Source organism: Lonchura striata, chromosome 3 (assembly GCF_050655825.1).
Source record: "Lonchura striata isolate lonStrDom1 chromosome 3, ASM5065582v1, whole genome shotgun sequence".
Classification (NCBI taxonomy): domain Eukaryota; kingdom Metazoa; phylum Chordata; class Aves; order Passeriformes; family Estrildidae; genus Lonchura; species Lonchura striata.
The window spans coordinates 60461082-60487435 of record NC_140705.1 but is presented as its reverse complement, the minus strand read 5'-3'; the positions used below and the strand labels follow the sequence as shown (position 1 = coordinate 60487435).

Here is a 26354-nt window from a genome sequence, read left to right as displayed (position 1 = left end):
GGCCGGCCCCGGCAGCCGCCGCGGATTGGCGGGGCGGGCGGCGGCGCGCTGACGTCACGCGGCGCGCGGGGCCGCGCGGGGAGCGCGGCGCAGGCGGAAGGTGGGAGCGGCGGCCCGGGCCGGGGGCGCGGGAAGGCGCTGGGCGGGCGGGATGGGGCTCGGGGCGCGCTGTTCCTCCCCGTTGGAAAGAGGCACGGAGCCACCCCAGCCTGCCTCCTTGCTCGTCTACGTGTTGCATTGTTTAAAGTTGTGTTTGCGGTACTGTTTTTATCTTTTTTTTTATTATTTTTTTAATACGCCCCAGATGCGCAGTCGCGCGGCGGGCGGGTGGGGACCGCACCCCGGTGCGGGACGGGGCTCGGAGCTGCCTGGGCCAGCTGTGGAACGGTGCGAAATGGGTCCTTCTGCATTATACTTGCATGTGGCTAAGCACGAGAAGCCCAGCGTGAGGCGGCAGTGCGCGCTCCAGCCCCAGAGCAGCCGGCTGGAGCTGGCGGCGGGCCCGGGGCGGCGATTCTGCCCCTCCTCCGCTCTGCTGACACCTCACCTGGGCTCCCCAGCATCACAAGGACGTGGGGCTGCTAGGCAAGTCCAGAGAAGGGCCACGAGGTTGGTAACAGGGCTGGAGCACTTCCCCTGTGACAGCAGAGCGAGGAAGTTGTGGCAGGTCAGCCTAGAGAAAAGGAGGTTGCGTGGAGACCCCACGGCCACATTCCAGTGTCTGAGGGTCCTGCAGGGAAGTCAGAGAGGCACACTTAATCGGGAGCTGTAGTGTAGGACAAGGAATAATGGGTGCAAGCGAAAAGGGGAGACATTTAGATTAGATATTTTAAAAGAAATTCTTAACTGTGCAGGTCGTGAGACACTGGAACAGATTTCTCAGGAAGGTTGTGGATGCCCCAGCCTTGGAAGTGTTCAAGGCCAGGCTGGAAAAGGCTGTGAAAAACAAGGTCTGGTGGGAGGTTCCCCTGCCCATGGCAGGGATGTAGGGATTAGGTGATCTTTAAGGTCCATGCCAGACCCTTAACATTTGATGATTTGATGCTTGCCCTCGGACCTGAACAGGAGCTCCTGGCAACGGAGGAGCCTGCTGTGTTTGCAGGTGCATGTTCTAAATTTTAGTAGTTGTGGCACCTGCTGTCACTGAACCACATGTTTATTTCAGATTGTGGTTAGAGAGTAAATGTGAGTACTGTGATTCTATGAACCAAGGAACTGTCATGAGACAGGGAGTTTGGAGGTGGGAGATTTGTCTCTAGAGGACTGATGATCAAAATCTTAAAAGTGTTTCACAATTGAAGTGAATGGATAAACGAGGTTGAAATGACAGAAGTCAAAAAGCATTCTGCCGTGATTTTGGCAGTGCTGGGGTAATGCTGATGTTTTTCAAAAATCTCCCAAACACAAGCAAGAGAAAAGGGAAAAACAAAACTTTCTGGGAAACAAGAAAAGAGGGAAGACATGTTAAAAAGAGTCCTTTGTTCAGAGATGTTGGACACTGATGATAAAACTGATATAAACACTTTTCTTGGTCTGCTGAGATTACCTTGAACTCAAGGAGACTATCAGGCTTCCATATTTCAACATCAGGTTTACACATGTGACATTTTATCATTTTGAGTTAATTGTGATTGTGGTACCAGAAACCTAATTTGATTCGTATTTGAGAAATACTGGTGTGTTTTAACATCTCTATAAACACATTAACACAATATTTCAGTTAGTATAATTGCACCAATGGAGACACTAAAATTTCACTTAGAAGATAGGAGTTTCATGTTACTTCTGCACTGTATGCAAAAAGTGTTTGTTTTTATGTAGTAGTTCTTTAAGTCTTGTTAGTCAAAATAAAAGACTTACTTGCCAACACAATAAATGATGAACTTTTAAATGGGGTTGGTTACTGAGTTGTATTAAAGCCCATGTCATGCTGAGAAATGTCTTGATGGAGATAGGACCGTATCTGGTATTTACGGAAGAGTGACTTAAAAGTAGGAAAGGAAACTTAGCAGCAGAGAAGTTAATTGGACGTACTTAGTCACTAAAATCAAGAGTAACATAATTGACAAAAAAAACTGTTTTAAGCTTTTATTATAACCTAAATTCAGCCCCTAAATTGAGAATTCAGCCCATAAATTGAGAAATTTGTAGAGTTCTTTAGTCCGAGTGCTTTATATGGAGCAAAATGACACAAACATGGTTTATTGTGACCTTTGCTGTAAAAAGACAAGAAAAAATGCTACAGAATTTCTGCTGTAATTCTCAAATTTATAATTACTGTTTTTTTCCCCAATATGCAGAATGTCAGTGGCTGCTTACTGTGTATTTTGCTACAGAAAAATAGGAACTTCTGGTCCAGCCACAAAAAAGCATCTACCCTGGAATGATATCAGTAAGTACAGTTCATTATGTATTGATCTGAGGTGTTAATAAAAAGGAATAACATGACACTGTGCATAATTCAATGATACTGAAGGTTTAAACCCTTGAATGCTTAGTGATTAAAAGCTTCTGTTTGTCCCTGCTCTCTGCTTCTGACCTTGCTTTGCATAGTGATCTGTAATATGACACCAGCAGATTATCTGGGAGCAGATACAAACACTTGATGAGGGTCTTTCCCTAACTAAATGTGATCTCCTTAAACTATCTTTAATTCCACTTGTATCTGATTTTTTTTTTTTCTGGTAATCTCTAGAGCCATGAAATAGTTACATTCATAAACATTGAATAAAGCTTGTTTTTATTATTTCTTTTTCCTTATTTACTTCAAGCCCTGCTTAGTCTCTGTTTCCTTTGGTGTCTTCAGCATATAATGACAATTCTTGCAATTCTGAAATTTATTTCTGAGCATTAAAGATAGGATATTTCAATTTCTGCTCTCCAGGAAGCATTGCATTTGTTTTTTCTTTTTCAAACTTCTCTGCCAGTTATGTCATCAACATGTAGCTGCTGCCTCTTGTTTGCATACAAAATTCTTATGGCCTCACAGATAGGGAAGCTGGTAGCAGTGGTTGTGGGGCAAATCTCGCAATTCATGCTGAGGAAAAGAAATTGTTCATGATAAGTGAGATGTGTTACATTGGGTTTGCTGCTGCCTGGTAATGATAAGAGTTTATCTGTATAGAGATCCTTATATCCAGATAATCAGATCAACTTTGTAGATACAAAGTAGCTGAAATCTGGAAGGAATAATTTTGTTTAAAAGGCAAATTCTTGCTAGTAGCATGTGTTTATTATCTGTTTGCTTTACACATTAGATTAAATTGAATTTTTTTTTAATGTATTTGCTTATGGACTTTGCAGGACTTCTCAAAAACCATACATAGTCCTGTATGTAATAATATATACATTGAATAAATAGCTGCAACCTGTAAGAAAAAGTTAACTCTTTAAAATTATTTCAAGTTCTAAATTACTGCTAGTGTTACAGGCAGAGAAAGTTTGCTGTTGATTCTGGTAGCTGAGCAGTGTATGCAATTGAGAGGTAGCAATATTCAAAGTAAATAGAACTGGCAGGATACATGTTTTATCATCTTGCTCAGGAGAGCAGGAAATCCGAATCAAATAATGTTTTCTCCACTTGTAAATTTTGGTTAATAATTTCTTGAAAGCTAGAGAGCAATAGAATTTTTTTTTTAAAGCTTGTTCTTAATATTTGGTATTCTTATTGTCTGATAATCAAATGGTAGCTGTGTTTATATTGAGGTGATGCATCCAACTTTGACATTTGGTTTTGATTTTTTCAAGGAAAAATTGCAAAGGTAACTGGATCACTTATACTAGGGTAAGTTGTAACTAATGAGTATATATGTAACTTATGGGTAGAGTTAAAATTTTAATATGTGTATCTGTCCAAAATAATGATAATACTAGATGATGTTAGACACGGTAGAATATAGTCTTGAAGCACAGTTTCTGATAGTTATAACTTATTTCAAGTATTTTATAGCCTTTCTCTACTTTGCTAAATCAAAATAATCTACAAACTTATGTATTTTGTAAAATCTCTATCATTTATGCCAATGTGACTGCTATTTTTTATTGTATTGTTTTTGTTGATATTCATATGCAGTTTTTTTTTTTCTTTAAAGAGGCTTTGTATTCATTACATATGAAGTCCTGTCCTTAAATAAGTTACTGCAAATTGATACTCAAGCTTTACATCAAGAAAAACTTAAATCCTATGTATACGTACGTACAGCTTCTCTAAGTCCAAGTGAATATCAAGGTAAGATGCATAATTGTTTGAGTTCTGAAAACAGAATTCTAAGAGAATAGAATGTTTCTGGAAGTCACCCTTATATAACAAGTAAAGTTGTATTTCCTGAAGTCTGTTAGAAAGAAATATTACCAAATTTAAGCAGCTGACTGGTTTGTTGTTTTGTTTTGGTTTTTTTTAAGGTAGTTCTTTCTATACGTAGTTCTTTATATATCAGATAATTCTCTTTATATAATGTCTATATATATGTGGGTGTATTTAATTTTCCATATTTTTATGAAAAGTGAGGTGAGGGAACTGTCTTTCAGACTTCCAGTAATATAAAAATACTCTTCTAGGGATTACATACAAAGCCAGAAAAGAAATCCATAAAGCAGTGAGGAGAATTCTAGAAACAGAAGCTAAAATCTTCCGGAGACCTTTTAATGGTAGGTATTGAAAGCAGAACTTTATGATTATTGGTTTTTAACAGTAAGAAGTAGGGCAATTAGGAAGTCAAACATTTTTTCTTACAAAGTTAGCATGTTCTTTTGTTCTTGAAACAGTGATAATATAGCTTATAATTTCTTTATTTATATGGATTATCAATCGATTGTCTATTTTCTGTGTATTAAAACAATTTATTTTCTTAAAGTAAATGAAAGTGATGGTTAAGAGAAGATTTGAGGGTTGGTTTTTTCCTTATTCCAGAAGAAATTTAAAAGCTAAAGTACCAAGTTAATATTTGATATAATTTTTGTGTAAAAAAGGTGTTTGTGGGTTGAAATACTCTAAGTCTCATTTTAGAAAAGTATGTATGCTTTCATCAAAACTGACATTATTAACTGAAAGCAGTAGTTTTTATTATCAGTGTTGCTGCTTTTTCAAGTAATTTGAAACAAGAATTTCCATTTGTATCAGAAACTGTGCTCTTGAGGCATACTGCCTATTCTCATTTAACTCTCTATGAAATTATTATAGCAATGTGCATCTCCACTGTCATCTTATGAAATTAATTCTTGAAGGTCAGAGCCTCAAGAGTTGCTAATAATTTGCAGCTCCTGATGGTAATTCTGATTGATCAGTGCCAGCCAGGGGTTATGTGTGTCACATAGATAGTTGAAATATCAACTTCGTGCCACTAAAATGAGACAGACTCACAATTTTAGGATCAGCATTTTACTGATGTAATTCTGTCCTTGTTCATTGTACTAATTTAAGTTTAAAATGTTACTGTAAAATTACTGTGAACAAGTAATATTCAAATATTAAAAAACCTACATATTTCCTTACTCCACAAAGAGAAACATGGCTGGTTAAAATGCTCATTAAGAATAATGGATTTACTTGGATTTAATTTGTTTCCTGGTCAAAGAACAATTCAGTACCTTTGATGGAGAAGATCATGAGTGTGCCTTATGGCTTCTCTTAAAGAGAAGTCAGTCAGAAGACAAAGCAATCCGACTGCAGGCTGTACAAGACCTGGCAAGCAACAGTCACTGGCATGGTAATGTATGCTGATGTAGCCTTATTTGTCCCAGAAATTCCACAGTCTCAGTTAGCTGTTCCAAGTCTGCTCATAACATGAAGAAAAGCTAGTAGCTGCAAGAAGCATCAGGTTTAAAAAAAAGATTGTTTCCCTCTGAATATGAATATGCTCTGAAATTTGGTTGAAAAGGTGGGGGAATTATTTGCATTTCAAGTAGCTGTTCTTTCCTAATGTTTTTCCCTGACACAGTGTGAGTGTCTGCAGTGCAGGCCTCTCTGTTTCCCCACCAGAGAATTATAACCATTACTTTGCTGTGGAGAGTAGTTCATGGTCTTTAGTTCCATAGGTTTTCTGTTGGGATTGCTAATGCAGTCACAAGTTTTGGCAGTGATTTTTTTATAGGCCTCTGTAGGAGTGAGTTTAAGGTAGTTAAGTTAATAAAAATTGTTTAGGAGCTGATAGGTAGTAATGACAAACCAGAGGTAGAGGGCTTGTACATGCAAGCATTATCTGTAAGCCATTTTTGTCCTAGTTATTATTTAATAGTAGTAAGTTCTCCCTCTTGCTTTAGGAGCATGTATCCTTGAAATCCCAAGTAAAGGGGGTGTATATGTGTATTTGTGTTTCCTCCTCTCCCCTCCACCAGGCTACATAAACTAGGTGACATTCTGTTCTGGACTCCCATTTTGGTAATTTTAGTCAGTTGTGGATCTTTCACTTTTCCAGCTCAATTCCACACCATAGGATTTATCTTGTTTCAAATTGCCTTTTTAGAATTCTAAATAATTTCCACAGAGAATTTACACCAGCAAACTGTTTGAAAATGTTTGAAAGCTAGGATGTACCAAAACTGAGCTTTGTCCTTTGTAGATGAATACTGTTAGCAGGTGATTTCAGAGCACAAGATGTCCAGTATCAGAAATTTAGTTCTTTTGTTATCTCCATTTCTCTGTAGTGCTCATTGTTGTAGTCATTTGAACATTTGGACATTTCACAAACAATTATTCTTGCCAACTGTCTCATGAGGGAAACAGTCTTTTTTTAAACCTGATGCTTCAAAACCAAGTCAAGAAAGTTTAGGACTGAAAGTATGTGCCAATTTTTCACAACTAGGACAAAGTGTTCAGCTAGCACCAAAGTGTTCAGCTCCAATGAGTTCAGTTTGCAGGTATAAATTACCTCCACCAAAGGAATAGTGTTGCCAATTTACGACTGTGAAAAGTATCTTAAATGGCTTGTCAGTTTTGTTCTGGAATTGTATAACAGTAACAGGAATATAAGCAAATTTTTGTAGAAAAAAGTGTTGATCCACCTCAAGGTTTTATTTTCTTTTCCTTTAGTTTGCCATTGAATTACCAAACTGGCCTATAATGAACAGTTAGTACCCAGGTGTATTTTGGCTCAGTGTCGTACTGGTCTAACATCTGCAGTTTTTAACTTTTAGAATTTGTGGTTAGAGAATCAAAGGGTTTTTCTAGGTAGACTGCAGAGAGATGGTTCTGCTTGTCAAGTATATTTACAAAGTAGATCGCAAACTACATTTAAAACAAAATTAAGTATTTAAGGTTAGTTTTAACTCTAACACTGAAATTCTTGTACAACAGATTATCAGTATGTCACAGTTGCTCAAACCTGTGATCAAAGGACTGCTATAGGTTTGGCTCGATCCAAAGATGTTGACCTTCGCTTTTTCTTGCCTCCACCACCATTGCCAAAAATGAAGACTGTAAGTATAGGAAAAGTAGGTATTAGATTATTCTTAGTTGCTTACTTCTCTCTTACTACTTTTGTTGTTAACTTTTGTTGAAAGTGAAGTTCTTCTAAAGTAACTGACTAGTAGTAATACAAAACTGTAATATGTGGTACACCATTGGGGTATATCTGCATTAGGGAGTGGCATAATGGAAAGAAATAAGGTTGGAAGTATTGATCAATTATTATTCTTGGACTGTATATCCACGTGACATATTTACAAGCAGTGAAGTCTGAGCCAGTTACCAGTCTGACAGACACATTGCTTGTCTCTATCCAGTAGGTAATGTGAAGAAATCATCCTGGATTGCCTTGTTGACACTGAAAGGATCCTACACACAGCGTGTGCTCCTGGAGGCTTGGCCTCCTCAGTAGTACTGTGGTACTCTGCTTCAGGCTCACTTCTTCACTGCCAGCTTTTTGGGTGCCAGCAGATCCTCATTGGATAAATTTGGCCTTGCTTTATTTTTAAGTTAATTTTAAACTAAACGCATTTTAAATGTGTGTGTATATGTTATATGTATGATAGTCTGAGGAGTCATGTCATCAGCTTCAATAAAGAGAACTGGCATATGAAGTATAATATTCAAGATGTTTTGGAATGTTAATAGAATGAAAGGGGGCAAAAGGCCCTGTCAGAAAATACCTGTGTATCTTAACCAACAGAACTCTGAATATCACCTTTGATTGGCTGTGATATTCTCCATTTTTGCTTCCTTGCCTTTATAACATTATGTATAGTGGATCTGTACCTGTCAGTCCTTAAATACTAGGTTACACCAGTATATGGTTGTGGATATATTTTTACAGCAATGTGATTGCTAGGTGATTAAAGCTAAGAGTTGCTGCTTAGGAAGTTGAAGCAAGTCATTGTCGCAACTCTAGGCAAATAAGTCTCCATCTCTGATTTTATCAAAGAATTAGAATTAACAGCAAATTCAATGATGGTGGGCAAAGAAAATTACTTTGTTGAATCTAACAATCAATATATGGATTATTAAATGAACACTTCCATCAATTTTTCAGACCAAACATTAAAAAAAGGTCTTTATTTTTTGCTAGTAATTGATGCATTCATTTTAATGGAGCAGCACCAAAAGCACAGCATCACCAGTTGGTGGATGAGGAAGGTGATTGTCCCACTGTGCTCTGCACTGGTGTGGCCTCACCTTGAGCACTGTGTGCAGTTTTGAGCACTACAGTATAAAAAATATACTAGATTATTAGAGAGTGTCCAAAGAAGGGCAACAAAGACGGTAGAGTGCCATGAGGGGAAACCACATGAGGAGTGGCTGAGATCACTTGTCTGTTCAGCCTGGAGGAGACTGAGGGGAGACCATTGCAGCCGCAACTTCCTCATGAGAGGAAGCTGAGATGCAGACACTGATCTCTTCACTCTGACGGCCAGTGACAGGACCTGAGGGAATGGCCTGAAGCTCTGTCAGGGGAAGTTTAGTTTGGATATCAGGAAAAGTTTTTTCACCCCGAGGGTGGTTGAGCACTGGAGCAGGCTCCCCAGGGTTCTGGCCCCAAGCCTGACAGAATTCAAGCAGCTTTTGGACAATGCTCTCAGGCAAATGGTGTGATTCTTGGGGTGGTCTTGTGCAGGACCAGGAGTTGGACTTCTCTGGTCCTTGTGGGTCACTTGCAATTCTGAGTATTTTATGATTCTATGAAAATGTCTGTGTAGTTAAGAGTGAACTTTTAAGTTTCTTCTGTCAAGAGGAACTGGTTTTTCTTCTGCTCTTTGGAACCATTAGAATAATGTCACCAAAATATGAAGTGTAAAGCTTGCTTTTTATCAGTTATTTGGTGGTTTTGTAATTACCAGTTTCCAAAGTCTTTACAGATAAAACTATTAAACTGAAGTTGCAGAGCACTTGAGTCCAAGGTTCATATTTTATGTCTTCACTAGTATGGCTGATTCCATTATTTCAAATGTTTCTCTTCTGCATTTTGCTTCGTGCTTTGAACAAAATAGCCTAAAAGCTGTTTGTGCTTACTTCTCACAGGACTATTCCATAGAAGATGAACTTCGCTTGTTATTGGTATCTTTACCTCAGACTGGTCTTGATCCATGTGTCCAGTACTTCACATCCCTTGCATTAAGTGAAAGTAGCCACACTCTTGCTGCACAAATGGTGAGTTTCCATCTGCAGAACATAACTGTTTGGGTTCTTTGTTCCTGCAGAGCTCAAAGATACAAATCTTTTTCCATATTTTTTATCACTGTAAGAGGAAGAGAAATACAGACACTTAGTGATTGTAGAACATGAGCAAAATCTTGTGCAAATACAGTCTGTCTGCTTGAAAGCTTGTTTATATTTTCCAGCTGTGCTACTTGAAAGGTGTAGCTAAAGTATCTTACAAGCTTTCCCATTAAGCAGGTATTACAACACTCCATCCAAAACGTTCCTTCCCCTTGTAGTGCTCATAAAATTACTTTTCACATTTCATCTTACTGTTGTTTGAATGTTCTTTTACTGATGAGATTATTAAATCTCTCATAAGTCTCTAGAAAAAAGGTAGGTTGTTAGCACACCTTAAGTAGTAAACCCTGTTACATCACATGGAAGTGCCTCTTTGAAATAGAAACTCTTTTACCAGACCAGAATTGTAGTAGTCTATGGTCTGTTTGGACCTGGATCAAGGAATTCTCCAACTGTGTTTGTGCAACAACTTCCTAAGTGGCTTTAGGAATGTCATTTAAAGAGGCATTAAATAATTAAAAATAATACTTATGTCAGTTTCATCCACTCTCACTTGTGAATTTTCCTTTTTGTTGTTTAAAAGTTCTGAGTTCCTTAATCAGTGAATGTTATTTTTTATAAGATGCAATAACAAAAATGAATGTCATTTTAATAACAATGCTTGTTAGTCTTCATTTAGAGTTTCCAGAGTGCAATTATTCTTTATTTTCTATGACAGAGTTATGTGTGCTATTTTTACACTATCACTCCTTTACTGTTTTCACAGCCAGAGCTCGTGCTACAAAGGGAGCTTTGGTAAGACACCACACTTGGAAGTACTTTGATTTTTATTGAGGTTATGTTGGTCTTTCTGCTGTGTGATTGGGAGACTGGTCTTCTGAGGCTGTGCCACATATTGAAGACCTTTCTTCTTCCTCTTCTAAGTTTTGCAAGTCTAGAGTTACGCTGATTCTTGCTTTTTTATGCTTAAGCAAATGATCTTAAAAGATGACATTCATTAACAAAATGAAAATACTACATTTTCCCCCCTTTACTGTATGTTTTGGAGTTAATAGACTAAGGAGACTACACACTGAAAATCTAGTTAATATTTCCAGTTAAAAATAGTAAATACTTTTATGATGTACTGTTGTGTAATTTGTACGTTTTGAGAAGTACATACATGCTGTGCACTCTTCAAAGCAATTTCTATAGATCATTACACACTTAACATTCTAAATTAGAAATCTTTTTTTTATGTAGCCATTTGAAATGTGCTACTATTTTTATGGTTTTTCATTTCAGGGAGGCTTATGGTGTTTTGGAGGAAATGGACTTCCATATTGTGAGACATTGAGTAAAATCCCTTCAGAGACAGTGGAACTCTTTTGCTTGCAGGCTTTGGTACAGCATTCTAAGGTAATTTGTCTTTAAACTGTAACTGAAAAGCTACATTTATAGACATTCCTCTCTGATGCACTCTTATGTATTGGGAAGGAGTTACCATTTCCCTGTGTCCTACCCCTTTCCTCTTCTGTGAGAATGTTTAAACAACTGAGATGGGTGTGAAATGAACATATTCCTGGAACAAAGTAGGGTTTTTTTCCTCATGAGGAAGAGTATTTTAAGTTTTGTTGTTGCTTCTAATTCACCCTTACAAGTTCCCCTGTACTATACCTGTATTTATCTGAAGAAGTAAAAGGGCAGCTCTGAGGCTCTAATACCAGGTTTTCATGAAGCAAGATAGTGTAATGAATTCACTCTATCAGAAACCAGAACAGAATGCAAACTTTGCCCATACACAAAGGTATTCTTTAGGCAGAATATTGTACAGCAAGCAGCTAATACAGTGGCCTTCCCGGGACCAGTCTTTTTGCAGACACAGATGAAGAGTATGGAAGACATTTTGTAACAATGATGCTTTATGTTTCCTATTGCTATTCAGAAGCCTAGAAGAACGCCAAATGGGTACTGATAGTTGGGATGGATAAAGTGCAGCTTCCTGGTAATCTTTTCACATCTTCCATATACACAGATATTCTGACTTATTCTGGAATTTGTTATATTCTAGATTTTCAGTTTAAGCAAGTTGTTACTGTACTCATTCCAAACAGATGTTGAAAGCCACAGGCTTGAGAATATCAGCAGTTCCAAAGCTACCCTGCATATTCATCTGGACTAAATTGTTGCCCTTAGGATCAGTAATGATAACAGTACTATTTGGAATGTAAAAATACTTTTTCATTTTGAAGAGAAGGAATTATAACAATTGTATTTTGGGTGATGGACAAGTGGCTCTGGTTTAGATAGTGCTTTAGCAAATGCAGACAATAGACCTGTTCACACTCTTGAACTTGAGTTGAAGTTTGATCATGCCAAGTGGAGACCATTTCATCTCTCTCAGACATGAAGGAGGCTAGAGAGGTGATACTCAGCGATTTTCAAGTTGTCAATTCATAGGAATTACACATTTTGCATATTAAAACATTATTTCCTCTTCAAATATAGCATAATAAATTCTAGATTAATATAATTTCTATGCAACCAGGGCTGTGTTATACCTGCTTCTTAAAACTCCTTAATTTATGAATTAACAGTGTCTAAAAAACCTTTTGCAGAACATCTATTTATTGTCACTGTAATTTAATTTGTAATGCCAGATTCCTTCTCACTGTGAAAAAATTGAAGCTAAAGGAGGCCTCCAGCTGCTGCAGAGGATATACCAGCTACGTAAAGATTCAGCAAAGATACAGAGGAACATAATCCGCATTATTGGGAATATGGCTTTGGATGAACGTCTTCACTCATCCATAGTACGTGCAGGTAAACAGAAAGCTGTCTGTGGTAGATATCTACTCCAAAAGTTTCAGATAGATAAAATAAATGAGTAGAAAATGTCAATATATAGTTCTATAAATCCAAGCTGCTGTTAAATACATTGTGCATTTTTACACAAAGGAGAAGTAGCAAAGGCACAAGAAGAGAAGGTGAAGGTGATTAAAAATTTGCAATGGCTGTGATATGAAGAAGAAATAACTAGACTAAGACACTTAGCATGGAAAAAGCAACTGAAGGAGAATATGATGAAGATTTATTAAATTATCTTCGCTGGCATAGAGGAGGCAAAGAGGGAATGGTCATCTGCTGTTTGTTGTAATGCAAGACCAAAGGTTCTTGTACATTAAATTATAAAGAGAGAAAAAATAAATAGTATTTTCCATATATTGCATGACCAAAATAAAACTTGCCACAAAACATTATAGTAGTTGAAGACTCACAAAGCTTCAAAGAGTGGTGCGACACATTCATGAAATGAAAAATCCATAAAGTTCTACAAATGGAAACAAAGTTGTCTGCAGAAAATCCAAGTGTATAGTCTAGAATCAGAACTGTGTACTTGTCCTTTTATTGCTCTATTCTTGTACTGGTCTGCAGCTTCCATGCTACTCACTTCTGAAGAAAGGCAGCTGGACATAAAGGCCTTTGTCCTGGGCTCTGGCACCATTCTTAAATTCTAATGATTGTTGAAACCATGCATGTAGAAGGAGATTGAAACAGGAGAGTCAGCAGCTTCCTGGGACAGAGCTCTCAGTACAAAAGGAATTTCAGACAGTGAATCAAACTCCAGAGATGAGCAGTCAGATACTGCTAGTCCAGAGTTGATAAAGCTCATCTTTTATTGCTGGATGATGCATAAGAAGAAGGAACTTCTAAGGCTCTTTTTCTTGCAAAAACGGCTGGCACAAGAAGAAGAAAAACAGTAATGCACTGTGTAGTAGCTGTGGTAGGGTCTCTGGGGGCAGAACACTTATTTTGATTCTGAACAGTTATTTTTGACTCTTCATCTTGACTCGTTTAAGAGAAATGCAAAACCAGAGACCAAGGTAGTTTTAGTCAGACTATCATGGCAGTCTTCCATTGTGTTTGGAGAACTGAAAGTAGACTTTAGATAGTATTCTTCTTAAGTACAGCTTTCACAATGGTCAGCATATATTCTGCTTAGAAACATAATTTAAATACATTATTCTTAAATAAAGATTACAGTCCTCAAAGGTCCTAGTAGTTTTGTTATTTAAGGCAAAACTTGAATGTCAGTTTTTTCTTTTCTTCGGTCTATAGTAAATGATTTTGAATTAGCAGCTTACTGACTGTACTAGTTGCAACGTAATGTACATGGTTTTGAGACAATGCTCATGAAGTAAATTCCCAGGTTTTATTTATGGACTTGACTGTAATGTAACTGTGATTTATAGGCCATTTGTGCTAGCAACAAGATTTATCAGGATTTTAAAGAACCATGTACAAATGCATATAAAAGATATTCCTTTGCATTTCTCAGTAGTCTATGACAATTCCTTTCCATGTTTGAGAAAATTTTGCACTTTAGGTAGAATATCATAAAGTGTTTGTAAGTCATAGTATCTTTGACTTAAAATTTTATTGAGGATTGTATCCAATTTAATTGTCTTATGTATAAATAGTATACAAATTTTAGAATGGCAAAAATATTTTAATCACATTAAGAGTTTTTATTATACTGGATTTTAAAATTAGAAATTATTGTACTTTCACAGCAAGAATCATTTTTTTTACTTTCTATTGCTCCTGTAGGTTGTTTTCTATACCTTTCTTATTCTTTAAGCTTCATTGTCTCCATCTTCCTGGCATTTTACCTGCAAAAAGAAATCTGAGATCTGTTCTTGCTACAGCTGTACTGACCTGCTGATATTCTTTCTTCTGAGAAGGGGTTCTCCCTCAGATCATAAGATGAACCTTAGTAAAATACATCTGAATTTTTGAATTTAGGAGATTCCACTTAGCTAGCCTTGACTTTCCTGAGGTAAAGAGTAGATTGAAGTAATTTATTTTGATGTTGTCATTCTTAAGTTTTAACATCTATTTTCAGATGTATGGTTTGGTGGTTGATGTTTCTGAATTCTGTTGTTCAGATGATGTTTCTATTAGTTGACTTGCCTCTTTTCTCAATGTAGGTTGGGTTTCTGTACTTGCTGAAGTAATGAAATCCCCACACATCATTCAGTCTTCTCACGCATCCAGAGCTTTGGCTAATTTAGACAGGGACGTGGTGAAAGAAAAATATCCAGATGGTGTTTATGTCTTACATCCACAATATCGTAGCAGGTAAAGTAGAAGGAGTCATTGTACATGCTGTACTTGCTGTACTTGGAGTTACTTGTTCTGCTCTTCTGTTACAAAACTTTGGAAGAGTTAGCATCAGTGCTGCTGTACTGATGTTACCTTGCCCCTCCTGTTCTTTGGTGGATTGAAAGGACTGAATTTAGATTCTCAAGTAGAAGAACAGGTAGAAGTGGTTAAAGGAGTCCCTAGGTGTGGACAGAGTATTACTGTAATGCATGGAAAATCTGAACACAAAACATGAAATTAAGTACTGTTTTGTGTGGGTTGCAACTGTTGAACCTTTGCACTTCTTCTTGGGATACAGTGCCTTGTAATTATTCTACTTGCAACAGCATGTGTTGGCCTAAGATGCAGTAAATTTTCATCCTCAGTAATAGTGATTGTGTGTCTGGGACTAAAGCAGTCTCCAGCTCTGTGGGTGTCAGTAGCAACTATTCCCTGGGTCATTGGTGTTACTTTGGTTACAGTGAAGATCTAACGTGGTGATAAGGCTGGAGCTACCATGCCACATGTACAGTAGCTGGTGAGAAAGGTGTTTTTAATTGTAGAAAATGATGATTTGTGAAGTGGGAACTTTCCATACCTCATTTTATATCTTTCTTCTGTGTGGTTCCCTAGTTTTTGTTTTTATCTGTGTATGCTCTTTGAAATATCATGAAATGATGTCTGTAAGCTAATTTGTCACATGTAATGTTAAAAAAAACATTTTGGCATCCCTTAGGTTAAAAGTTCCAATTTGCTAAAAGAACATGTACTATATATCTCTTAAAATTTCCTTATGGTTGATCAGCCAGCCTATCAGAGCAGACATCCTTTTCGTTCATGGTCTTTTGGGAGCAGCATTTAAAACCTGGCGACAGCAAGACATTGACCGGCGTTTGGATAGAAAGGCCTCAGAGGGGGAAGAGGACTACAGTCAGTGCTGGCCAAAGGTAAAAAGACAGTAACATTTTCACATGTGGCTGTTGTTTTCTCATTCATGACAGCTGTCCTGAGCAGCTAGAAGGACACTGTCTGGCAGATGTCTTTTTTTAATTCAATTTCCTGTAGTTTGTTATACAAGTGGCAGTTTTCAAGTTCCTGATAATAAATTTTTGTTAATGACTTGTTTGTTGTTCTTGCAAGGAAAAGTCGCTGCTAAGTTTTATGTTCTCAACATCGTTCACATGCTAGTGAAAGAGGAGGCAATGGCTGCTTTCCTTATGCTTTCTCTTCCTTTCTTTTATTTTTTTAATGGCATGTTATTGCTGAGGAAAAGATTTATGCAATAACATTTTAAATTAAGTTCCCTTTCTTACCTTGGTGTCTGAGTACCTTACTTTGTGCAGATTGCTATTTAAATATTGTTGGTGAATAAGTAGTTACTGCTCCAAGCAAACTTACACTGGTATAAGCCACCAAAGTATCTCTGTGAAACTTGAACTGATCAGTCCTGTTGGTAATCTTAGTAACTTGTTTCACCCAGGAGAGGGAGCCAGGAATGCACGAGTTAGAGATGAATCCTCATTCTTTGCTGGCTTTGTGGCACAGAAACAATCTGGAGTTCAGCATGTGATAAAAGAATGATAATCCAGGTGTAACATATATTTGGGGATTAACTGAAGAGCAAAACTCTTGCTTGGTATTGTCCCCATAGTAACATCTTTTCTCCATTGCTTTCAAGAGTTTAAGTACATCACTTATAAGCTCCTTTGGTTTTACTTTTCTTTAATTTAGACATGGCTTGCTTCAGACTGTCCTTCCCTTAGAATCATATCTGTGGAGTATGACACCCATTTGAGTGACTGGAAGGCAAAATGTCCTGTTGAGGCTCACAGGTAACAAAAGCAGCATCTGCAGTTTGGAGGTGGGGTAGGACATAGACATAAAGCTGGCCCTTGGGATCTCTTAGTATGAAAGAGTCAATTTAACTTTTCCTGTTGCTTTGAAAAATCAAATTAGGAAAAATATTAAGTATAGTCATGGTATGCTGTTTTAGCCTCCTGGATAGCTACATGTGGCAATTTCACAAATTCTTACAATCTGTTTTGCCTCGTGTTAAGGGAGACACTAAATTGTGCTATTAGTTAATGAAAATACAACACCAACTTTATATCTTAAAGGGTGTCTTTTTTAAAGTGACATAATAATGCTTCATAAACACAGCAAAAAAAATCACTGTACTGTGTCTTTATACTCCTGATAACATGAAGCATATATTTTCATAGAATCATTTAGGTTGGAAAAAACCCTTCATATGATCAAGTACAATCATTACCCCAGCACTGCCAAGGCCACCACAAAACAATGTTCCTAAGTGCCACATCCACATGCCTTTTAAAAGCTTCAAGGAATGGGGACTCAACCACTTCCTGGGAAGCCTGTTTCAGAGCATCATAACCCTTTTGATGAAGGCATTTTTTCTGATATCTGACCTAAACCTTCCCTATTATCCTTTGTCCCTGTCACTGGTGCCCTGGGAGAAGAGGCCAACCCCCACCCAGCTACACTCTTCTTTCAGGTGGCTGTAGAGAGTGATAAGGTTTTCCCTGTGCCTCCTTTTCTCCAGGCTAATCAATCCTGATTCCCTCAGCCTCTCCTCATAGGACCTGGGCTCCAGACCCTTCACTGGCTCCATTGCCCTTCTCTGGACCTGATGTAGAGCCTCAATGTCTTTGTTGTAGTGAGGGGCCCAAAACTGAGCACAAGACTCGAGGTGTGGCCTAACCCACCCCTTCCCTAGTCCTGCTGGCCACACTGTTTCTGACACAAACATACTGTTATTCAAAAAATGTTACTTTGATTATAAAATCCAGTAACTGTATCTGATTCAGAGTGTAATTGCCCTTGCTAGAGGAATGCTGTTTTTACTGACCTTGAACAGGGTAGAGGAAGATGCTACCACCAAACATGTTGAAAAATAAAAACACTTCGAGGCTGTAAAGGTTTTTTGGTCTTGAATAGAATTTGGTTATTAGGTTCAGTGATCTTTAAATCTGAATCTTTCAAACATTTATGCAGATATTTAAGCATGTAACTAGTACTGTAAATTCAACTTGTGTACTGCAGCAGGGGCATGTGCATGCCTGCTTACAGTAAGAATCTGAAAATTAATTATGTTTTTTGTGCAGGGGAGTAAAAAAAAATCAACATATATAATAGACTGACTTGTTCATCCCCTCCTCTCTCTGGCTATATGAAAGGTCAGTGCAATTATTGCATTAAGAAAAACATGTAAGCAGGGAGAAAATGAGGAACACATGACTGTTAATGTACCTATTTGAAATTAGGCAGAAAAATTACATTAAGAAGCATGTAGGTGGTTACCTGTGCAGGTCCAAGAAGACTGGAATTGGCTTTAAATTGCACCAGGGGAGGTTTAGATTGGGTATTAGGAAGAAATTCTTCACTAAAAGCATCAAGCCCTGGAAGAGGTTGCCCAGGGAAGTGGTTGAGTCCTGATCCTTGAAGATAATATAGAGACAGGAAGATATGGTTCTTAGCGACATGGGTTTGTGGTAGACTTGGCTGTCCACCTTGGGCTAACAGTTGGACTCCGTGATCTTACATGTCTTTTAAACATAAATGATTCTATGATTCTAAGAAAACTCTTCTTGTGTCTGTCTGGAGTAAGTATGTTAAAAGAAATAAACATATATTTCCTTTTTCTTTCCCAAAGATAACATCTTTTTCATTACAAAATGGAAAATTATGTTACCTGCTATTTATGATCACCCAAACACAATATTTGATAATTTTATAATTTTATATGATTAATTATAAATAAAATATATTGAAGATATTTTTAACTAGCAGGGACAATAAGGTTGCAGTAGAAAAACAACCTTAGGTTTGTTCTTAAATGTACAGTCTCATTCACAGTTTCAAAAGTGAATTTTTGTGTCTCTCTGCTAGCCTAGAGCATAGTGTTCAACTGAAAAGACACATTTGATTATTTTTTTCATATGTGTTATAAAGCAATTTCTAGTGAGAATGCTGAGACCAATAGAGATGAAGTGAATTATTTCGCACAGTGGTTGCCCCCATATCCTGATGTTTTCATTACCCAAGGGCCTTCTGTGTTTGATTCTTGTTACACTGCAAGGAGCAAAGTAAAGTGCAAGTGTTGCACTTTCAAGCCTGGATTGGGCATTGGCATTGGTTTTGTTTTGGTTCTACTGCAGATTCATTTTCAGACATTAATGTGTAGCTTAGCCTTTCCAGAGCTCAGTCTTCTCATTTATAAAATGGAGATTATTGTGCTTTCATACTGTTCCAGTACAAAGCATTTGGAGATTGTCTGGCAAGTGGAAATTACATTAATTGTGATTTTTTAAATGTATTGGTTGATCATGCACTGAGGTTTTAAATTTCTGTGCATTGCTTCACTTTTTGAGCATTTTTTAGCAAAGTGTATGAGATTTGTTCATGTTGCAGGGTGTGAAGTTCATTATGTGTTGATGTTGCTTTCATAGAATAACAACAGTTTTGCTACAATGTGTAAATGAAACTATTTTAAACTCCATAAAACAGCTTGTCAAGAAAACAGAAATGTTTGCTGAACGAAATTAAAGTAGAACTTTCTAGCAAGAGCGAGAAACTGAATTTAGCTCAATTCCCATTGCCCTTGTGAAGTGATCCTTACAAAAGTTCTTGACTTTTTTCAATGTAGAAACAGTAATTAAATAAATAGTATTTATTTGTCTTAATTCACTTTCATAAATGTGCAGCACTAAATTTCATTTTGTTTTAACATTGCCTTTTAACCTGTCATGCTCCATTATGCCTGTGTTTGTTTATTCTTTGCAGGAAGTCTATTGCTTTCAGGAGCAGTGAGCTGCTTGACAAGCTCAAAGCTGCTGGGATTGGAGACAGGCCTCTGGTGTGGGTATCCCATAGCATGGGTGGTAAGCATGTTGCCTGTTTGATATAATGCATTTATTTGCATTAAAGATTTCAGAATTTGTTCTAACCAAATTCAGGTAGAAATGCAATTATTCAGAATAGTTTATTTAAAAAACAGGCAAAGACATAAAAATGAAAAACAGATTTCTACTTTCTTAATGCATCATATTTAATAGCATATACATTTTGAAAGGATTGTTACTGCTATTTGTTCTTACTGTGTTGATTTAAAAACTCAATGAGTTGAAGTTCATGTAAATGGAAATCCAGAGGCAAAATTTTCTCCATGATCAGGCATATAGTAAATGTCATTAGCAACACATAACACAAATCAAAATTGGATTTGCATCATTCCTTGACATTTTATATTGATGCCTCTTCAAGCGTGATTTGGGTTTTTTTCAAGTTAATCTTACATATTTGACAATCTAAGGACTAATCAACCAAGGCAAGAATGTGGTTAGTTGTTTCATGGTTAATATAGCATGGTCATTATTTCCCAGTGATTTAAATCCCTGCATTAATTCAGCTTCTGTTGCCAGGTCTTCTAGTCAAAAAGATGCTGGTGGATGCTTCCAAAAATCCAGAAATGGATAAAATTGTAAACAACACCAGAGGAATCATATTTTATAGCGTACCTCACCATGGTTCCCAGCTGGCTGAATATTCTATAAATGCCAGATATCTCCTCTTCCCGTCTGTGGAGGTTAAAGAGCTCAGCAAGGGTATGTTCACTGTGCTACCATCTAGCAACAGGAACTCTGCTAATCTGTTCTTGCTGCTTTGGGTTTTTTCATTGTGCTGTCAGAGAAAGCTGGGAAAAAAGAACGAACCTCCTTTTTATGTTTTGGGTTATGTGTTGAATTATTGCAAGTAATTCTGAGTAGCTGTTTCATTTGATTGCAGAGGTGAGGGGAAAAGGGGATTCAGAAAAAAATGTTGCATATGCTAGTTGGAAAAAGGGATTACAAACAAAATGCTATACCTTTTACTGTCACAGTAATGAAAACATCTCTAGCAATGTAGTCTTGCCAGAAAAATACTATAATCTTATAACACTGCAAAAATTATGTTGCTCTTTCTCAGATTCTCCTGCCCTTAAAGAGCTGAATGATGACTTCTTGTCTTTTGCCAAAGACAAGAAATTTTCAGTGCTGAGTTTTGCAGAAACCCTACCAACACACATAGGCAGCATGCTAAAACTGCATGTAGTACCTGTCGAGTCAGCAGGTAAGTGAGAAATAGCCATTTAATTTATTTAATTTGCTATATATTGATGATGTAAACATCAATAATGAGAAAGGTTATAAATATTATGGTAAAAAACATAGAAAAATAAGACTGTTACAGTGTGGGGGTTTTTGTTTAAACTTTTGACTGAGCCTCTCTTCTGAGATCAGGAGATCTACATTTAGATCTTGGAATAGCAGTTGTTTGTTTTGATTTTTCAAAATGAGAGTAACATTTGTTATAAAAGCAGGGTAGACCCTGGTCTAATGTTGGAGTCCTTTCCTTTGGAATTATGACTAGTTGTGGTTTATCTTTGTACAGGTAGGCTGCATAGTGTTTCAGATGCTTCTGCAAATTCCAGCTATTTTCTCCTTTAAAAAACTAAGAAAGAAAATTAGTCACCTGCTAATGGAAGGAGAAAGTCACAAAGCTGGTTTTCAGTGTTAAGAATTCTTTACTTTCCACATCTCATGAATTCATGAGTTCCAGCAATAGAGTTTGCCTCCTAAAGAGTTACCTCCATCTTTTTGCCTTTTTTAGGAGAAGGGGAAAGCAGGCATTTTTTTCCATTGCTTTTTTTTTTTCTTTTTTTTTTTTAACTGTTTTAAGTCTTATATTTTCAGTTTTTCTTTTGCACTGCCCAAGGTATCTGTAAAGTCATAAAACATTGCTTTGTTAGGTTTTGGTTTTAGACCAGGCTTACCACCAGCTAAATCCACTAGCTTGAGTGCAAGGTTAGATACTCTGAAAAAGGTGGACTGTACATCCCTGTTTTTCTGAATCACTATTTAGCAGGTTTTATACAGCGTGTCCTTTTGAGCAGCAGTGTTTTGCAAAAATGTTGCTGATGCAGTTTTATTGACAAGGACCATAAAACTGGACCTTTTTTGTTATTGTTTAGCAAAATAAGGTTAGAAAGCTGAATAGCAGACCCCAAATGAACACTGTGTACTTGTGATTTTGTGGCATGTCTCTCCTCTTCTAGGGATGACACCTAGTGCAGGACATGAGTACTCTTGAAAACCTTTAGAGGGCACATGGCAGTTCAGTATCAGGCCACTGTTCAAAACACAGGCTGATGAGCAGGCAGCTCCCTGTTTCTTGCATGTCTGCTTGGGCACATGAAAGCAGAGCTTCATCCTGATCTAATATAATTTTACATGGTTGAAGATACAGAAGTCAAACCAAAATGGAGGATTTCTCTAGATGAGTGAATAGGCTATAAACTGGAATGTGGCAGTCACAGCATCCTAACTGGAAAGTTAGTAGTGATGGCTGTCAGTAAAGAATAAATGCTGTAGTGTGCCCAAAATCAGTAGCTGAAAATTTACTATTTTTATTCTACAATTAAACAATGTAAATATTTCATTTATCTGGAGATGTGTATAGTGATTTGCAGCATATTTCAGGTTCATTGTAGTCCAAATTTTAATGTCCATGTCGAAGTGTTTGTGTAAGGAATATGGGCAATTAGTGGTCATCACTTTCAAGTTACCATGCATTAAACTACACCTCTGGTCATATCAATGCTTAAGCCTCAGTCAGGACTGTACTATCAGTAAATGAAGTTTTGTTTCAGCAAAGTTGTCTGTATGGAGAAATGTACATTTGTGTATTTCAAACAAAGACAGTAGAACTCTGACCTAATGGTGTAGTGTGCTAGTGTGGGTTTTGTGGTAACACAGAGCTCTGTGAGGCCATAACTGTGTATACTGATGCTTTTAGCACATGAAAAAATAATGATGAACAAAGAGTTTTACTGAAGATAGGTGAAGTTGCTTTTGAGAGAGAAATTGCTAATGCAAGATGTTATTTTGAGTCTAGGTCATCTTATGAACTCTGGTAGTTTTCTTTTTATTTTTTTTTCTTTTCTCAGACATAGGAATTGGAGACCTTATTCCAGTGGATGTTAATCATCTAAATATTTGCAAGCCAAAGAAGAAGGATGCTTTCCTGTATCAACGTACACTGAAGTTCATTCAGGATGTTTTAGCCCAAGAACTGTGAGAATGAGGTTTTGCCATCCTTTCCTGCTTGTGTCCTGTGTTTGGTGTAATAGAGAAACTTCTACTAACCTTTTTTAGGGGACCTGCAGAATTGCAAGGGTGCTGTGTCAATAGTATCTGCTGCTGAATAATTTCCTGTACATCTTGAACTTTAGACACCTGTCCAATTTATATTTAAAACAAATACAAACTTGGCAAAAAGAAAATGCGTGCCCAGGGTATCTTCTTTTAGCAAAAAAAAACCCAAAAAACCCAAGCTTGCCTTGAAAGCAGGTAAATATACACCTGAAATAAGTCTTATAGACAGGATTAGAAACAATTAAATGAGGTGGTTATTTGTTGGGTCAAAGGGGAGAAGCAGTGTGGCTGCTGCAGAGTTTTGTTTTACTGTCCATGTTAGGGTCGCCTGACTGGAGCCTGAAAAATTAGTATTCAAGTGAATTAAGGTAGCATTTCAGTCTAGTGGCCCAATTTTAGGAGGCTTTGTCATTTGCCTTTTCATTTAATAGATTACCCAGATTGGTCAGCAGACACAGCATCTGTTTTTCTGCATGAGAAAGAGATAGGTTGGTAGCTTGCCTTGCTTAGAAAATTGTTGTTATTGGTTTAGTCTGTTTGTATTAATGAAAACAAAAGGAAATAATTACTCATCTTGTACATTTCCCTCTTAATCTTAGCAACTTGTGAGAGTGCTTTCCTTAGGACAGCGTGTTTCTGGTCAGAAAGGGCAGTTCTGTGCTTGTTCACATTGAAGATGTGTTTGATGAGCTCAGCTCTTCTGCTTTGCTCTTTGGATACTGCAAAAAGTTGGTATGTTCAAATCCCTGGCTGGTGTTACTCATACAGAAACTTTTCTGTAGCCAATTTAAAGAAGAGCATTGAAAATCCTCAGGTGGAGCACAAGAAATGTAGGTCCTGACAAGAAAGCTAATGCTTAGAGTTTGGAGCTCAGGTAGCAGGAAGTAAAGCAGGAAGAAAATCAGGTGATTGTAAGGCTTCACTGGAAATTACCACAAATGTTTTGGTTTTCTGGGGCCCAAATATATCTGTTGGTGTAGATACAGAGAAAACCAGCAGTGTCTTATTTGTGCTTATTTTTAGGATACCCTAACAGTACTGATGAAAAATCAGTATTTTTAGATAAAAGAATGGCAGTGCACAATCACTTTTTTTTAAGTCTTAGATACTATTTGCACTGTGGTTAAAAGCAGTCCCATGTTATTGTGGTCTCTTTATTCCCTTTCTTTACCTGCATCCCTCTCTTAAAACAAACATGGGCTGTGTAAAGCTGTACTGCCTTTGCTGAACATTTGTTAAATAAGGTCTGTATTGATGACAGGCTTGAGGTGTCTCCTCATGTCACTCCTGTGAGATGGATCCAGTATTAGTGCCCTTCAAATGATGTCTGTGAAAGCTGCCAAGGAGGTGGGATGCACCTTGCAGTTCTGCATGGGCTTGGTTCTGTGGACACTGTAGTCCTGCCAGGTCTTGAGAGCAGCCCAGGAGTACACTGCAGCTCAAAATACACTTCTGGAAATTGAGGAAACTGCAAAGTAGAATGAGAGCAAGAGCAGTACAGACATTGTACAGCACTACACTGGCAAAAAGAGCATTTCCCCCCCTAACTGAGATGTAGGTAAGAACACTGCATGGCAGTGTTTTGTATAGAAAATGTAACAGAAATGTCCTAATTTCTGAAAAGCTTTATATTTTTTGCACTGTGGTTTAGACTTCAGAGTGTAAATATATTAGTATACTTTGTATTCACAAAGTAGAGTATGTGGAATTCATGGTGAATAGACAAGACTTCTAATAACTGAATGCTTGTTTCATGTGACAAATCTATTGGTTTTAGTACACTCCTTTGGCTTACACAGTTTCAAATCAGTGATATTAAACATTAATCTTAGTAAATGCATCTATGTTTTGTAACTGGAATTCTTAAGGCAATGTTCTCCTTTTTGTAACTGTATTTATATATGTGTAACTTCTGAAACTAATATTTGGTGGGGGTTGTTGGGTTTGGGGATTTGGGCTTTATTTTTTTGGAATATAGTAATAAAATGTGATCCAAAAATGTCTTGGATATGTCACATTGTGTATTAAAGGTTAATGATCTGCCAGATGAATACTCTAGACCATATTCATATTTCTTAAAGTTCTTTTTAGTGATTCTTGTGCTGGGAGAATGTAACGTTACCCTTCATTTGGGTAGGAGGCACAGTGCTGGGGGGTGGCTGGTCAGGCATGTTTTGCCAAACTGAGCAGTTCGTCAGTTGTGCTTTTGGACTTTGCAGCAGTGTCTTCTAAAGCATGTACAGACATGAGTTTGAGTGCCAGCAGGTCTGTGGCCCAGCATTCACATCTGCTTCCCATCAGGAATTGGATGCTTTTATGCTTCCTGGTGTCACATTAATTGAAAGTAGTGTCTTTCTATACATTCTCAGGTCTCAAAGTACTCTTAATCCCATCCAGCGGCTCAGCTGCAGGTGTGGCAGGCAGGTTGTGTGTGAGTTGTCTGAAGAGATGATGTTTCATCAGCATTGTGGCATCCAAGAGGAAATAGTAAGATGGGAAGGGAGGGCTGAAAGGGGTTGGTCAGTCCTCTTCCCTTGTCCAGCAGTCTGGTGTTGGTGGTTCTAGCAGCAACAGCCACCAAGTATTCAAGTGCTGTGATTACAGTGCTGTGAACTGGCTTCTGCTGTGATTTGTGCTTCCTGGTGCCAGCTGGAGTAGCTGGCTGGAAATGAGAAGTTTTCCATCCTGTGAAAATACCAATTCTGGATGAAAAGGGAAAAGCAAAAATGTTGTGTTTTCAGAGTGAAAATTCTAACCAGTGTTTTGTTTCTCTTCCGTTTGTTTCAGTGGTAACCCCCCTAAAAAAGCTAAATCAGGCAGTTGCTTTACCAAGGAGAACCACTTACCCACCCCAAACATGAATGCAGCAGAGCCACCAGGGTGCCTACTGCAACTTGAAGCTGCAATACTGCAGGCCCTGGGCAAGCTCACATGATATCTTGCCAAAATCTCTCATATTAAAGAAGCAGATACTTGTGGACTTCATCTGGTAAATCATTCATACCTGGCTTTACAGCTGCCATCAACGATTTTTGCCATTGCTAGGTTCATGACCGACGAATGTCATGGGATGACCACTCCCTACAGCCCATTATATGTCCCCGAAAACTGACAGCTGTCCCTGAGGACACTGATTTCCACTGATTATGTCCCAGTGAGGATGGGGAGTAGAGCCGAGAACAGAGCTGCGCTGTGGGTTCCCTGGTTGTGGACATCAGGTAATAAGGGTTCAGATTACTTGGCCTCTTTTTGCATGGTAGGGCTTGGCTTAATCCCAGATGAGAAGGAAAGAATCACTGCCTCCTGCAGTCTGAGTTTTCCATAGTGATTTCCCAAACATGGAGCAAGTCTGGCTCTGCTTTTCTTCC

At 37.7% G+C, this 26354-nt stretch overlaps 1 protein-coding gene across 12 annotated transcripts; it reads left to right on the top strand.

The window, feature by feature from the left end:
* Positions 1-4: 4 nt before the first annotated feature.
* On the top strand, positions 5-25031 carry SERAC1 (serine active site containing 1). Of its 12 annotated transcripts, none has more exons than XM_077782154.2 (17): positions 5-100; positions 2301-2392; positions 3748-3784; positions 4092-4228; positions 4558-4647; positions 5574-5705; positions 7292-7413; positions 9452-9580; positions 10934-11047; positions 12289-12451; positions 14620-14770; positions 15579-15720; positions 16505-16605; positions 19577-19674; positions 20215-20397; positions 20759-20902; positions 22779-25031. In XM_077782154.2, exons 2-17 carry the CDS (start codon positions 2302-2304, stop codon positions 22907-22909), a joined length of 1965 nt encoding a protein of 654 aa, XP_077638280.2. In that variant the 5' UTR covers positions 5-100; position 2301; the 3' UTR covers positions 22910-25031. The 12 variants fall into 12 exon arrangements, 8 of the variants coding, with proteins under 8 accessions (XP_077638280.2, XP_077638279.2, XP_085431402.1 ...); XM_077782153.2 differs by having other exon boundaries at positions 26-100; positions 7292-7428; XR_014953786.1 differs by having other exon boundaries at positions 74-387; positions 19577-19651.
* Positions 25032-26354: the final 1323 nt, after the last annotated feature.